A 16893-nucleotide genomic window follows, 5' to 3' on the forward strand; every position below is an offset into this window, starting at 1 on the left:
AGCTGGCACACATGCCACTGGGGCCTGGCTTGAGAAGCACTAGGGTGCTTCTGGGCAACTTTCCCTCTTCAGCAGCACCCCTTGTCTAAGTCCCACCGTGAGGTGCCCTGCCAGCTTCTGTCCTTGGCTTTATGGGGTTCAGAATCACATGCAGTTGAGCCAGAATTGTGCCACTGTGCTCCTACACTCTAGCCTGGGTGACAGAGTGAGACTCTGTCTCAAAAAAAGAAAAAAAGAAAAAAAAAAAAGAATCACATGCAGTTAATCATTATTATTCCAGATTCTGTATTTGTGAAGTCACCTACTTGCTGATATTTATTTGTAAACCTAAAGTCAACATTCATGGCACTTTCAAGGTCACTCACAGATGTGAAGAGCAGCAAAAAATCTAAGTCACCTCCCAGCTGAGGTTGGACAAGGCAACACTCTGCCTTCTTGTTTCACCTCCCACGTGGTAAAATGTCCTTTTTGTGGTCTATTTAGTGCCACCGTTTTTTTTTTGTTGTTGTTTGTTTGTTTGTTTGTTTTGCTCCCTCTGTTGCCCAGGCTGGAGTGCAATTGAGCAATCTTGGCTCACTGCAACCTCTGCCTCCTGGGTTCAAGCGATTCTCCTGCCTCCGCCTTCCAAGTAGCTTGGATTACAGGTGCGCACTACCATGCCTGGCTAATTTTTGTATTTTTGGTAGAGATGGGGTTTCGCCATGTTGGCCAGGCTGGTCTTGAACTCCTGTCCTCATGTGATCTGCCTGCCTCAGCCTCCCAAAGTGCTGGGATTACAGACGTGAGCCACCACACCTGGGCTTTCTTTTGCTTTTTGTTAGTGATTTTGCTGTGTAAAATGGCTCCCTTGGCCATGTGTGGTGGCTCACAGCTTTAATTTCAGTGCTGGGGGTGGTGCTGAGGTGGGAGTATTGCTTGAGCCCAGGAGTTTGAGATCAGCCTGGGCAACATAGTGAGACCCCATCTCTACCAAAAAAAAAAAAAATTTAGCCAGGTGTGCTGGCACCTGCTTGTAGTCCCAGCTACTTGGTAACTGAAGTGGGAGGATTGCTTGAGACCAGGAGTTTGAAGCTGCTATGAGCTGATTGCATCACTGCATTCTAGCCTGGGTGACAGAGCAAGACCTTGTCTCTAAAAATAAATAAATAAATAAATAACAAATAAAATGATCCCTAACCACAGTGCTGAAGTGCTGTTTGCCGTTCCTAAGCGCAAGAGCGCTATGATGGGGTAAAAGCATGCATCCATTCAGGCATGAGTTATAGCTGCTGGTTGTGAGTTCAATGTAAACAAATCAACAGTATATATGCAATAAGGTGTCTTTAAACAGAAACACACATAAAACAAAGTTATGTACTGATCAACTGATGAGAATGTGACCAGAGGCTTGCAGGAACCTGACCCTGTATTTCCCCTAGGAGCAATGCTTCAGTATTCACTAATTCAGTGTCTTCAAAAACTGTAGAGGCCCCCAACCTTTTTGGCGCCAGGGACAGTTTTCATGGAAGACAACTTTTCCACAAATGGGAGGTGTGGGGGATGGTTTCAGGATAATCCAAATGTATTACATTTATTGTGCCCTTTATTTTTATTATTATTACATTGTAATATATAGTGAAATAATTATACAAGTCACCATCATGTAGAATCAGTGGGAGCCCTGAGCTTGTTTTCCTGCAAATAGACGGTCCCATCTGGGGGTGATGGGAGACAGTGACAGATCATCAGTCATTAGATTCTCATAAAGAGTGCACAGCCTAGATCCCTCGCATGCGCAGTTCACAATAGGGTTCATGCTCCTGTGAGAATCGAATGCTGCAGCTGATCTGACAGGAGGCAGAGCTCGCGTGGTAATACGAGCGATGGGGAGTGGCTGTAGATACAGATAAAGCTTTGGCTCGCTTGCCCGCCGCTCACTGTCTGCTGGGTGGCCCGATTCCCAACAGGCCACGGATTGGTACCAGTCTGTGGCCCAGGGATTGTGGACCCCTGTCAGAACATAACTACCGTAAATGATGAGAATCAACTATAATTGGCTTGGGGTCGTGGAGCCACTCCAGGAAGGGGTTTCAGTGTTGTCAGAGTGAGCTGAGGTGGTGCTTCGCCAAGGCATCTTTAGCTGGCTTTGGGCTCACTTGGCTTGGAAAGTTGACCCCCATCTCCACCCTTTCATTTTCTGTTGCAGGCTCTTTTCTCATTTCTGGAGGGTTTGATAGGACTGTGGCTATTTGGGATGTAGCAGAAGGCTACCGGAAACTCTCTTTGAAGGTACATGTGGCCAGCATGAGATTGAGGATCTGAACTTCCCTCCTGAGTCCTTCCTGTGCTCAATGCTGGGTGCTGGGGACACAGCCGTGGGTGACACAGGACTTGATGCCTCCGTGGGCTGATGAAGGACAGACAGGAAGCCAGCAAACACACCACCAACTATGAGGAGTGAAATGGAGAAACCACAACAGGGTGACATGATGGGGACAGATGCGGGGGACCCATCCACATTGCATGGGCAGGGAGAGCTTCCTGGAGAAGGAGGTGTTTGAGCTGAGAACAGAAAGGACTACATAAGTGGGGATCTTGAAGAAGAAGGGCAGTCCAGGCAGATGGAACAGCTGATGCAAAAACCCTGAGGTGGGAGTGTCCAAGAACAGAAGTTACTGTGCAGGGCTGGGCACTGTGGCTCACTCCTGTAATCCCAGTACTTTGGGAGGCTGAGGTGGGCAGATCACCTGAGGTCAGGAGTTTGAGACCAGCCTGGCCAACATGGTAAAACCCCCATCTCTACTAAAAATACAAAAATCAGCTGGGCATGGTGGTGCGAACCTGTAGTCCCAGCTACTTGGGAGGCTGAGGTGGGAGGATCGCTTGAACCCAGGAGGTGGAGGTTGCAGTGGGCCGAGATTGCACCACTGCACTCCAGCCTGGGCAATAGAGTGGGACTCCGTCTCTAACAAAACAAAACAAAACAAAACAAAAACCAGAAATTACCTTGAAGAGGGACGCATGCCATAGTGAGGCATGCACAGAAAGCTTGGGGCTCCAAAATGGGGATGTCAACTGAATGCTCTGGGCTACAAGTGAGAGAATGAGAGGACCCCCAACTCAGAGTGGCTCTATGATAAGGGGATGTGTTATCCAACACAGCAAGAACCCACAATTGCCTCATGCTGTGCCCCTTTTCCCCCAAGGGGCCCTGCACCCCAGGATTTCTGCATACTCCCTGGTTTCACGATCTCACTGTCACCTTTGGCTGTGAATGCGTGCATCCCTGATTCTTGGTCTTTCTGTCCCCAGAGACACAAAGTAGACATGTGTCCTTGAGCAGCCCATATTCAGGTCCCTGGGGCTGGTCTATCTGAGCTGTCTTCTCCTAGGACTTGGGGAGACAAAGCGAGTTTACTCACAGCAAATAAACGGCTTAAAATGGAATGTTAAACCTCTCTGTGCTTAAAGTCCCTCTGTCATCTAGGCCTAGTGGCTCATGCCTATAATCCCAGCACTTTGGGAGGCTGAGGCTGGAGGATCATTGGACGTCAGGAGTTCAAGACCAGCCTGGCCAATGTAGTGAAACACCATCTCTACCAAAAATACAAAAATTAGCCAGGTGTGGTGATGCCCACCTGTAGTCCCAGCTACTTGGGAGGCTGAGGCATAAGAATCTCTAGAACCTGGGAGGCAGAGGCTGCAGTGAGCTGAGATTGCACCACTGGACTCCAGCCTGGGTGACAGAGCTGGTTGTTCTATTCTCTCTCCTCTTCTCTCCTCTCTCTCTGTGCTCCCATCCCCAAATTCCTGTCCTTTTATTACACTAAGCAGTTTAACCTTCTCTCTGATCCCTTTTTCTCTGACCACACGATGGCCTCACTTTCTGCCTCTTTCCATACAGGGAAGGCCAAAGAAGGACAGAGATGCTGGCATAAAGCCCAGACATCATTCAGTGTCTGAAGCAGCAATGGCAGCTATCTGCTCTGAGCTGTTTTTTTTTTTCTTTGAGACGGAGTCTCGCTCTGTCATCCAGGCTGGAGTGCAGTGGCATGATCTCGGCTCACTGCAAGTTCCGCCTCCCGAGTTCACACCATTCTCCTACCTCAGCCTCCCGAGTAGCTGGGACTACAGGTGCCCACCACCACGCCTGGCTAATTTTTTTTTTTTTTGTATTTTTTAGTAGAGACGGGGTTTCATTGTGTTAGCCAGGCTAGTCTCGATCTCCTGACCTCATGATCTGTCCACCTCGGCCTCCCAAAGTGCTGGCATTACAGGTGTGGGGCACCGTGCCTGGCCTGCTCTGAGCTCCTATTTACCCAACGAAAACACCCCACTCCTCCTCTGCTTAAGCCACAGTGGATCAAGTTTGCAGTTATTGGAAGCGAAAAGCCCCCTCACTTACAGGGCCTCTGAGGGGTATTTCCTAGAACAAAGAATGCAAATGAAAACCTGAGACCAGCTGGGAATATAATATTTCTCCCCCAATCCTGCTAAACACCCGAGTACTATTTTAAAAAACCATACACAGTGGCACACACTTTTGTAGTCCCAGCTACTTGGGAGGCTGAGACAGGAGAATCACTTGAGCCCCGGAGGTTGAGGCTGCGGCAAGCTATGATTGAGCTGCTACACTCCAGCCTGGGGGACAGAGTAAGACCCTGTGTCAAAATAAAAATAACTAAATAAATAAATATAGAATGGGTAGGGCACAGTGGCTCATGCCTGTAATCCCAGCATTTTGTGAGGCTGAGGCGGGTGTATCACTTGAGGTCAGGAGTTCGAGACTAGCCTGGCCAACATGCTGAAACTCCATCTCTACTAAAAATACAAACATTAGTTGGGGTGTGGTGACTCACGCCAGTAATCCCAGCACTTTGGGAGGCCGAGGCAGGCGGATCACGAGGTCAGGAGATCGAGACCATCCTGGCTAACATGGTGAAACCCCGTCTCTACTAAAAATACAAAAAATTAGCCGGGCGTGGTGGCGGGCGCCTGTAGTCCCAGCTACTCAGGAGGCTGAGGCAGGAGAATGGCGTGAAGTTGGGAGGCGGAGCTTGCAGTGAGCCGAGATCGCACCACTGCACTCCAGCCTGGGTGACAGAGCGAGACTCCATCTCAAAAAAAAAAAAAAATTAGCTGGGCATGGTGATGGGTGCCTGTAATCCCAGCTACTTGGTAGGCTGAGGCTGGAGAATTGCTTGAACCAGGAGGTGAAGGTTGCAGTGAGTGGAGATTGCGCCATTGCACTCCAGCCTGGGCAACAAGAGCAAAACTCTGTCTCAAAACAAAGAAACAAAGAAACCCCAGAAAACAACAACAAAAAAACACAGAATGTACATATATCACACGTCTTTATACTTTGTATTCCACCCTAAATGTTGTTGATGAAACCAAGGAAGTACAATGAGCTGCTCTGCTCTTTCCTTTTTTTTTTTTTTTTTGTTTTTTTGAGACAGTCTCACTCTGTTGCCCAGGCTGAAGTGCAGTGGTGCAATCATGGCTCACTGCAGCTTCCACCTCCTGGGCTCAGGTGACCCTCCCGCCTCGGCTTCCCAAAGGGCAAGTTACAGGTGTGAGCCACTACACTCAGCTTGTTTTTGTTGTTCTTTCAAAATTATTTTCTCCAGGTTTTCATTAAAATTTGATATTTCTTCAGGGCCATAATGACTGGGTGATGGATGTCGCCATTAGCAACAACAAGAAATGGATCCTGTCTGCTTCCAAGGTAAAAGTGGCCAGGCTTACAATATCGGTCACATTCGCCAGAATTGGTGATAGCGGAAGAGTTATTGCCAAGTATAAAATTCCTGGGTGGGTTTGGTGAGCTATACCTGACCGGGCCATCATGTTCATGGAGCTGCCTGGGAATATGGACAGCATGTCCTTCCATGCGCAAACGCGATGAGTTTGGAGTTTCCAGGTATTTCTGTGTCTGCACCGTTGACATTTGAACTTTGTTGGAAAAAGAGTCTGGCTGGATCGGTGAGCAATGGAGCCAATGGGGGACTTGAAGGGAAAGCATCAGCTCATGGATAAGCCTTGGAGACCACCCAAGGTCCAGGGGGGTCTCCCCTTCCTGCAGCACTGCATCTTGAGATTCCCATTCCACTGGCACATAACAGCCAGCCCAGGATGTCCCAAGAGCTGTCCTGCAGGTGTGAGCCCCAGAAGTGGGGACTTACTCTGCCCTCCACCTATATTAGAGCAGCAGCCCCCAACCTTTTTGGCACCAGGGACCAGTTTTGTGGAAGACAATTATTCCGTGGATGGGGGGTGGTGATGGTTTTGGGATGGTGCAAGGGCATTACATTTATTGTGCCCTTTATTTCTATTATCATTACATTGTAATATGTTATGAAATAATTATACAACCCACCATTATGTAGAATCAGTGGGAGCCCTGAGCTTGTTTTCCTGCAACTACATGGTCCCATCTGGGGGTGATGGGAGACAGTGACAGATCATCAGGAATTAGATTCTCATAAGGAGCACACAGCCTAGATCCCTTGCATGTGCCACAATAGGCTTCATGCTGCTGTGAGAATCTAATGTGGCCACTGATCTGACAGGAGGTGGAGCTCAGGTGGTAAAGCTAGTGACAGGGAGTGCCTATATATACAGATGAAGCTTCACTCCCTGCTCACCGCCTGCTGTGTGGCCCATTTCCTAACAGGCCACAGACTGGGGGGTCGGGGATCCCTTTATTCGAGCATGTCATGTTCTAGGCTAGAGGTTTCTAGATCCAGGAGACTGTGGGAGAGGCGCTGCCTAGCATGACCAACTTTTTAGAGAGCCAGCTTGGAATACAGACATATCAGAAAAAAAAAAAACAACAAACCCATAATAATACAATATATAGCAAAAGATTATATGCCTATATGTTACTACTTTAATATAAAAATAAGGTTTACTTGAAATTATACATTATATTTTTTACTTTTCTGTTCCATGAATATTATTATTTAAGCAAAACAACAGTACTAGTGAACAGTGACAATTAGTAGTGATTAACAGTAGGGCCAATTAAACAAATATGTTTGAGAAAAATAGAAAAATATTGGCCAGGTGAGGTGGCTCACGCCTGTAATCCCAGCACTTTGGGAGGCTGAGGTGGGTGGATCACCTGAGGTCAGGAGTTTGAGACCAGCCTGGCCGACGTGGTGAAGCCCCGTCTTTACTAAAAATACAAAAATTAGCCAGGGGTGGTGGCAGGCGCCTATAATCCCAGCTACTTGGGAGGCTGAGGCAGGAGAATCGCTTGAACCCAGGAAGCGGAGGTTGCAGTGAGCCGAGATCATGAGTCATGCCATTGCCCTCCAGCCTGGGTGACAAGAGCGAAACTCTGTCTCAAAAAAAAATAATAATTTTATAATGTTTCTTTCTATTCTTTGATACAGTACTTTAGTGTTACTTTAAAAAAAATCTTGGCTGGACATGGTGGCTTATGCCTGTAATCCCAGCACTTTGGGAGGTTAAGGTGGGAGGATCGCTTAAGTCCAGGAGTTGGAGACCAGCCCTGGCAACATAGTGAGACGCTATCTCTACAAAAAATCTTTAAAACATTAACCGAGTGTGGTGGTGTATGGCTGTAGTCCTAGCCACTCCAGGTCCAGCTACTTGGGAGGCTGAGGTGGGAGGATGACTTGAGCCTGACTTGAGCCTGCAGTGAGTCGTGATGGCATCACTGCACTCCAGCCTGGGCCAAACAGTGAGACTGGTTGTGGTCTCAAAAAAAAAAGAGTTGGGTGTGGTAGCCGCTCACGTCTGTAATCGCAGCACTTTGGGAGGCCAAGGCAGGCAGATAGCTTGAGCTCAGGAGTTTGAGACCAGCCTAGGCAACGTGGCGAAACCCTGTCTCTACAAAAAATTAGCCAAGCATAGTAATATGAGCCTATAGTCTCAGTTACTCCAGGCCCAGCTACTTGGGAGGCTGAGATGGGAGGAATGCTTGAGCTTAGGAGGTTGAGGCTGCAATGAGCTGTGATCATGCCATTATACTCCAGCCTGGGCGACAGAGTGAGACCCTGTCTCTTTAAAAAAAAAAAAAAAATATTGAATATTTACACTTTTGGCTAGGCACAGTGGCTCATGCCTGTAATCCTAGCACTTTGGGAGGCAGAGGTGGGAGGTTCGCTCGAGCCTGGGGGTTTGGGACCAGCTTGGGCAACATGGTGAAACCCCATCTCTAGCAGAAATACAAAAAATTAGCTAGGAGTGGTGGTGCACACCTGTAGTTCCAGCTACCCAGGAGGCTGAGATGGGAGGATGGTTTGAGCATGGGAGGCGGAGGCTGCAGTGAGCCACAATCATGCCACTACACTCTATCCTGGGTGACAGAGCTAGACCCTGTCTCCAATAAATAAATAAATAAATAAATAAATAAATAAATAAATAAATAAATTTTGTAGGTTATATTATATATTCTTAAGATATATAGAGGTAAGACTGTTTAAAAAAGAGAACAGAAATAAAATAGGACTGATTAAATACACATATTACTTATATTTAATATAAAGCAGTGACTTCTTTCTATGAGGCCAGCACTAGTTGGATACCAAAGCCAAGAACAAACATCACAATAAAAGAAAATTACAGACCAATATATCCTATTAATATAGATGCAAATATGCTCAACATAATATTGGCAAATAAAATCCAGCAGTACATTAAAAGGATTATTTACCATGACCAAGTGGGATTTATCCCAGGGATACAGGGTGGCTCAACATAAAATCAATGAATATATCACATTAATAGAACAAAGGGAAAAAAACCCAATATGATCATTTCAACTGACACAGAAAAGGCATTTGAAAAATTCCAAAACCCTTTCATGATAATAATAAAAAAACTCAGAAAGCTAGGAATAAAGGGATAATTCCTCAACATGATAAAGAGTGTTTAGAAAAAAATCTGCAGCTAACATGATTCTCAGTGGTAAAAGACTAAAATTTTTCTTCCCTAAGATCAGGATCAGGACAAGGATGCCTACTTTCATTGCTACTATTCAATATTGTACTGGAAGTGCTAGCTGGAGCTATCAGACAAGAAAAAGAAATAAAAGGCATCCAAATTGAAAACGAAGAGGTAAAATTCTCTTCCCTCCCTTCCTTCCTTCCTTCCTTCCTTCCTTCCTTCCTTCCTTCCTTCCTTCCTTCCTTCCTGTCCTTTCTTTCTTCCTTCCTTCAATCCTTCCTTCCTGCCTTCCCTCCCTCTTTCCTTTCCTTTCCTCTTCTCTCCTCTCCTCTCCTCTCTCTTTCTCTCTTTCTTTCCAGGGTCTCATTCTGTCACCCAGGCTAGAGTTCAGTGGCACAATCTTGGCTCACTGCAAGCTCAATCTCCTGGGTTCAAGCAATTCTCCTGGTAGAAATGGGATTTCACCTTGTTGTCCAGGCTGGCCTTGAACTCCTGACTTCAAGTGATCTGCCCACCTTGGCCTCTCAAAGTGCTGGGATTACAGGTGTAAGCCACCATGCCCAGCCAAAATGACTTTTTTTTTTTTGAGATGGAGTCTTGCTCTGTCACCCAGGCTGGTGTGCAGTGGCGTGATCTTGGCTCACTGCAACCTCCATCTTCTTGGTTCAAGCAATTCTCCTACCTCAGCCTCCCGAGTAGCTGGGATTATAGGCATGTGCCACCATGCTCGGCTAATTTTTGCATTTTTAGTAGAGATGGGGTTTCACCATGTTGGCAAGGGTGGTCTTGAACTCCTGACACTGTGATCCGCCCACCTCAGCCTCCCAAAGTGCTGGGATTACAGGCATGAGCCACCATGCCTGGCCCCAAAATTATTTCTATTCATAGGTCGCATGATCATAAATATAGAAAATCCCAAAGAATTCACAAGAAAGCCACTAAAGCTAATAAATGAATTCAACAAAGTTTCAGGGTACAAAATCAACACACAAAAAAGCAGTTGTGTTTCTATATACCAGCAATGAACAATCTGAAAAGGAAGAGCGATTCCATTTATAATGGCATCTAAAACAATACTTACGAATAAATCTAACAAAGGTGGTGAAAGACTGGCACAATAAATACTATAAAGTATTGCTGAAAGAAATTAAAGAAGAATGAATGGAAAGACATCCTATATTCATGGATAGGAAGACTCATCATTAAGATGTCAGTACTACTCAAAGTAATCTACAGGTTCTGCATAATCCCTATCAAAATTCCAACAGCATTTTCATATAAAATTGCAAGGGGCCCTGAATAGCCAAAACAATCTTGAAGAAGGAGAAGGAGAAGGGGAAGGAAAAGAATAAGAGGGAGAAGGAGAAGAAGAAAATTGAAGGACTCACACTTTCTGACCTTGAAGTTACTACAAGTCTACAGTAATTAAACAGTGTGGTTCTGGCATAGGGACAGACATATAGACAGATGGCTTAGAATAGAAAGCCCAGAAATGAGGGATTTTTGACAAGGGTGCCAAGACCATTCAATGGAGAAAGGGCAGTCTTTTCAACAAATGGTGCTAGGAAAATTGGAAATTTACATGCAAAAGAATGAAATTGCACCCTTGCCTAATACCATATAGAAAAATTAACTCAGGATCGAACACCTTAACTTGAGAGCTAAACTGTAAAACCCTTAGAAGAAAACAGTGGAGAAAATCTTCATGATATTGACTTTGGCAGTGATTTCATGGATATGACAACAAAAATATAGGCAATGAGAGCAAAAACAAACTAAACTTCGTTGAAATTAAGAACTTTTGTGCATCAAAGGATACTATCAAGAAAGCAAAAAGACAACTTAGAGAATGGGAGAAAATAGTTGCACATCATGTATCTGATAAGGGATTAATATGCAGAATACATAAAGAACTTCGAAAACTCAACAACAAAAAACAACCCAATTCTAGGATGGGCAAAAGACTCCAACAGGCATTTCTCCAAAGAAGATATACAAATGGCCAAGAAGCATATGACAAGATGCTCAACATCATTAGTCATTAGGGAAATGCAAATCAAAAGCACAGTGAGGTATCACTTCACATCTATTAGGAGGTCTATAATAAAAAAACTCAGAAAATAATGAATGTTGGCAAAGGATATGGAGCAATTGGAACCCTTGTGCCTGACTGATGGTGACAGAGTGAGACCCAGTCTCAAAAATAAAAAAGATTTTACTTACTGGCAACAACAGGTTTTTTGATTTGTAGGCTTTATTTCCCAGCACTCCAAAAATGTTCAATGTACTAAATCTATTAAGCTTGCTTTGAAAGACCAGGTATTTGTCAATGAAGTCCTTTGCATTATAAATTCACGGTATAGGCTATGTCTCTCTAAAATGTGCATTATTTATTTATTTTATTTTATTTTTGAGATGGAGTTTCTCTCTTGCTGCCCAGGCTGGAGTGCAATGGTGAAATCCTGGCTCACCGCAACCTCCGCCTCCCGGGTTCAAGCAATTTTCCTGCCTCAGCCTCCCAAGTAGCTGGGATTACAGGCATGCACCACCACACCCGGTTAATTTTGTATTTTTAGTACAGACGGGGTTTCTCCATGTTGGTCAGGCTGGTCTCGAACTCTCTACCTCAGGTGATCCACCCACCTTGGCCTCCCAAAGTGCTGGGATTACAGGCGTGAGCCACTGCGTCCTGCCCATTTATTTATGTTTTAAAAAGACAGGGTGTTGCTATATTGCCCAGGCTGGAGTGCAGTGGCATGATCTCAGCTCACTGCAGCCTCAACCTCCTGGGCTCAGGCGATCATCCCACCTTAGCCTCCTGAGTAGCTGGGATTACAGGTGCCCGTGATCATGCCTGGCTAATTTTTTGTATTTTTAGTGGAGGCGGGGTTTTGCCATGTTGCCCAGGCTGGTCTCAAACTCCTGGCCTTAAGTGATTCGACCGCGTTGGCCTCCCCATGTGCTGGGATTACAGGCATGAGCCACTGTGCCTGGCCCATTTTGACATCTTTTCTATGGTGAGAAATGATAATAGCCATCTTGCAGGCACATGTTTAAGGAAGATATCTCTTTCCATTTCTCTAATTGAAAATCTTGGCTGGGCACGGTGGCTCATGCCTGTAATGCCAGCAATTTGGGAGGCTGAGATGGGCAGATTGCCTGAGCTCACGAGTTTGAGACCAGCCTGGGCAACATGCCAAAACCCCATCTCTACTAAAAATGCAAAATATTAGTGGGCTATGGTGGTGCATGCCTGTAGTCTCAGCTATTCAGGAAGCCAAGGCAGGAGAATCACTGGAGCCCTGGGAGGCGGAGGTTGTAGTGAGCTGAGAGCATGCCACTGCACTCCGGCCTGGGTGATAGAGTAAGACCCTGTCTTAAAAAAAAAAAAAAAAAAAGAAAAAGAAAAAGAAAAAATCTCATTAAATGCTTCTGTATATTTTGAGGAAGGTGAAAAGTGGCCCCAAACACACTACAGGTGTGCACCACCACACCCAGCTAATTAAAAAAAATTATTATTTTTTTTTGAGACAGAGTCTCACTCTGTCACCCAGGCTGGAGTGCAATGGTGCGATCTCGGCTTACTGCAACCTCTGCCTCCCAGGTTCAAGCAATTCTCCTGCCTCAGCCTCCCGAGTAGCTGGGATTATGGGCATGCAGCACCATGCCTGACTAATTTTTGTATTTTTAGTAGAGACAGGGTTTTGCCATGTTGGCCAGGCTGGTCTCAAACTCCTGACCTCAGGTGATCCGCCTGCCTCGGCCTCCCAAAGTACTGGGATTACAGGCGTGAGCCATGCCCTGCCTAACAGAATTTTTTTTTTTTTTATTCTGCAGACACAAAGTCTCGCTATATTGACCAGGCTGGTCTTGAATTCCTGGGCTCAAGCATCCTCCGGCATATGCCTCTCAAAGTGCTGGGATTACAGGTGTGAGCCACCATGCCCAGCTTGAAACTAACTTTTGAATTAAAGATCTAAGAGCTGGGAGGACATTTTTTGTTGCCATCATTTGGCAAACCACTTGCTATACTGTAGGAAGTATGCTTATTGGTAAGATCTGACAGCTCTACGCAGCATGAAGTCAACACATCTGTTACAAAAATGTCCCCTTTGTTCTCCCACAGGATATTTAGTTGCAACTGCTGAATCAAGAAATTAACATACTCAATGTATCCATTTTTTATTGCTGCTCTAATAAGTTACCAGACTGTACTGTTTAAACATTAAACAACATAAATTTAATATCTTACAGTTCTGTAAGATAGAAGTCTGATAAGCTCTCACTGGGCTAAAATCTAGGTATCAAAAGGACTGCATTCCTTTCGGGAACTATTATTAACTAAAGTCCGTGGTTTACATAGTTTCTTTTTTTTTTTTTTTTTTGAGACGGAGTCTCACTCTGTCGCCCAGGCTGGAGTGCAGTGGCGCAATCTCGGCTCACTGCAAGCTCCGCCTCCCGGGTTCACGCCATTCTCCTGCCTCAGCCTCTCCGAGTAGCTGGGACTACAGGCGCCCGCCACCACGCCCAGCTAATTTTTTTTTGTATTTTTAGTAGAGACGGGGTTTCACCGTGGTCTCGATCTCCTGACCTCGTGATCCGCCTGCCTCGGCCTCCCAAAGTGCTGGGATTACAAGTGTGAGCCACCGCGCCCGGCGGTTTACATAGTTTCATGCTTTGTGTTGTATAATTTTGCCAAATGCATATCATATATCCACCAATACAGTGTTATATAGAATAGTTTTGTTTGTTTGTTTTGAGAGTCTCGCTTTGTCGCCCAGGCTTGAGTGCAGTGGTGCAATCTTGGCTCACTGCAACCTCCACCTCCTGGGTTCAAGTGATTCTCCTGCCTCAGCCTCCCAAGTAGCTGGGACTACAGGTGCACGCCACTGCGCCCAGCTATTTTTGTATTTTTAGTAGAGATGGGGTTTCACCATATTGGTCAGGCTGGTCTTGAACTCCTGACCTCACCCACCTTGGCCTCTCAAAGTGGTGGGATTACAGGTATGAGCCACCACGCCTGGCCATATAGAATAGTTTTACTATTCATCCCTCCTCCTCTTCCCTATAATCCTGGGCAATGACTGATCTATTTATATTCTTTAGTTTTGCCTTTTCCAGAATGTCATGTGGTTGGAATTATACTCTGTAGCCTCTTCAGGTTGGCTTCTATGGCATAACAATGTGCATTGAAGTTTCCTCTTTTTGTGCCTTGACAGCCCATGTCTTTTGATTGTTGAATGATATTCCTTTGTATGGATGTACCACAGCCTGTTTTGTGACCGCTGGTTTGCTATTTGTTTTAGGATAGGACCATGAGACTGTGGAATATTGAAGAAATTGATCAAATTCCTTTGGTAATCAAGTACAAAAAGGCCATGGGCTTAAAGTTGAAACAGGTTGGTATTGGGTAAAATTAAGCCCAGTGAAGGCTTTCATTAGTTCCCTCTATAAATTAATTTATCATTTGAATGAACTTTGGGCACCTGGAGATGCAACCGTGAACAAACAGACCGACATTTTTGCCCCAGGGGAACTTAAATTCTAAGAGAGGAAACAAAGAGGAAAGACACAAGAAAAATGTGTAGTAAGTCGCATGGTGATAAGTAATTGACAGAAAAATACATAGGAAATGGGAATAGGAGTGCTGGAGGTTGCAAGATTTTAAAGGGTGGTCAGGATAGGTCTCATTGAGAGGTGACTGCTGTGTTGACTTGAAGGTGGTGAGGGGGTGAGCTGTGCAGATATTTAGAGGAAAGAACTTCCAGCTGGATGCAGTGGCTCACGCCTGTAATCCCAACATTTTGGGAGGCCGAAGCAGGCAGATCACCTGAGGTCAGGAGTTCGAGACCAGCCTTGTTAAGTCCCGTCTCTACTACAAATACAAAAAAATTAGCCAAGCTTGGTGGTGCACACCTGTAGTACCAGCTACTTGAGAGGCTAAGGCAGGAGAATCCCTTGAACCTGGGAGATGGAAGTTGCAGTGAGTTGAGATTGCACCACTGCACTCTAGCCTGGGTGATAGAGCGAGACTCTGTCTCAAAAAAAAAAAGAGCAGAAAGAACTTCCCAGCATAGAGAACAGCCAATGCAGAGCCTGAGAGGCAGGAGCCAGCCTGGTGTGTCGGAGGGGTGGAGTGAGGGGGCTTGGAGGGGATGAGGCCTGCAGGAGCACTGGCCAGTAAAGGAATGGCCAGGTACACAGCTGGGCACTGCGTGAGCCTCGTACCCTGGGCAGGTCCCCAGTGTCCCACTTCCCATGCAAAAGGCTTAGGTGCCCACGTTTCTCTAGTGCAAGAACTTGGTGGTGGGGCCAGCATATTTTCTGCTTCACCAGGCACAGCTGGGGCTGGCCACAGAGGCCGTCCCTGGGCAGTGGAGGCAACTCCCCGCTGAGCCCCTCTGTGCACGCACCTGGCTGCTGCCTTGGAGTGCGGGCTGGGCCCCTTTAAGTCCTTCCCTGGGAATCCTGGAGCCACCTAGACTTGGCCTCCTCTCAGAAGGTTCGGCTGGGAGCCACTGCTTCTGGGAATGGCTAATTTGGGAGCCGCACTGCAAGGCAGGAGTGTGAGGGGTGGGACTCACATGGACCTCGTCCCTGTGGCGGTGTTGGCCCTTAAACTGTGAAAGCTGACTTGCTACAGAGCATTGATGGCCCCCCTTTTTTTTTTTTTTGATACGGAGTCTCGCTCTGTGGCCCAGGCTGGAGTGCAGTGGCGCAGTCTCGGCTCACTGCAAGCTCCGCCTCCCGGGTTCACGCCATTCTCCCGCCTCAGCCTCTCCCAGTAGCTGGGACTACAGGCGCCCGCCACCACGCCCAGCTAATTTTTTTTGTATTTTTAGTAGAGACGGGGTTTCACCGTGGTCTCGATCTCCTGACCTCGTGATCCGCCCGCCTCGGCCTCCCAAACTGCTGGGATTACAAGCGTGAGCCACCGCGCCCGGCCGATGGCCCTTGTTTTTCAGCGGCCACCTAGGGCAAGGCCTGGGAGCCGCCTCCTCTGTGAGCCCTACTGTTCTGGGGTTGGACCGTGGGATGTAGGAATGTAGGATAAAGTAGGTGAAGGATCAAATTTCTTTTTTCTTTTTCTTTATTTCTTTTTTGAGATGGAGTCTCACTCTGTCACTCAGGCTGGAGTGCAATGGCGCTATCTCGTCTCACTGCAACCTCTGCCTGCCAGGTTCAAGCGATTCTCCTGCCTCAGCCTCCCAAGTAGCTGAGACTACAGGCACCCACCACTACGCTGGCTAATTGTTTTGTGTTTTTGTTAGAGACGGGGTTTCACCATGTTGGCCAGGTTGGTCTCGAACTCCTGAGCTCAAGTGATCCGCCCACCTCAGCCTCCCAAAGTGCTGGGACTACAGGGGCAAGCTATCCGCACCCAAACTGGGATCTAATTTATTTCTTGCAAAAAAGGAAAAGAAAGAGGCCCACCTGAAGCTGAAGCAAGGATGAGCCTGCTGCATTAGACTTGCTCTGAATCAATCAACATGGCCTCAGAGGCCAGGCTCCCCCAAGGCCTGCCCCAGGTGGGGTTTAACCCCCTCTCCAGCAGACCTCAGTGTCCTGGAGCAGGCAGAACAGCAAAGCCCAGGGGCTGGGACAGCCAGGGAAGGGGCATGCCACCTTGCAGGCTCTTCTCCAGGGGACCATGCATGGCAGGAACCCCTGAGGGGCCTCTGCCTATGGCCTGGGAGACCCCATCCCATGGCACTCTTGCTTGTTAGTGGGAAGCAGACGTGATGGGTGAGCTGTGCCATTTGTTTTCAGTGTTCTCTGTGAGCTTTGGCCAGAAACAGGCTCAGGGACGCAGGAGGGCACCTAGCACCTACATCAATCTACTTCACACCCCTGCTTTGTTCAGAAATCTTGCCTACTTGCGTCTCATGCTTCTGTAAAAGTTGGGTGTTCTCAGGATGTCAGGGAGTCATCCTCTCAGTCCCACAATTTTACTCTACACAGAATAATGGATGGGGCTGGACACCCACCCCCATC

The 16893-nt window shown here is 46.7% G+C and overlaps 1 protein-coding gene across 1 annotated transcript in view; it reads left to right on the top strand.

Moving 5' to 3' along the window:
- Positions 1-16893, top strand: part of WDR88 (WD repeat domain 88) — a 44229-nt gene that overhangs the window by 26328 nt on the left and 1008 nt on the right. The window contains exons 8-10 of the mRNA XM_032170386.2: positions 2186-2268; positions 5639-5707; positions 14205-14297. Of these exons, the coding sequence (XP_032026277.1) occupies positions 2186-2268; positions 5639-5707; positions 14205-14297 (245 nt within the window). The remainder of the gene's footprint in view (positions 1-2185; positions 2269-5638; positions 5708-14204; positions 14298-16893) is intronic.

The sequence above is a fragment of the Hylobates moloch genome, unplaced genomic scaffold (genome assembly GCF_009828535.3).
Source record: "Hylobates moloch isolate HMO894 unplaced genomic scaffold, HMol_V3 SCAFFOLD_12, whole genome shotgun sequence".
NCBI classification, from domain to species: Eukaryota; Metazoa; Chordata; class Mammalia; order Primates; family Hylobatidae; genus Hylobates; species Hylobates moloch.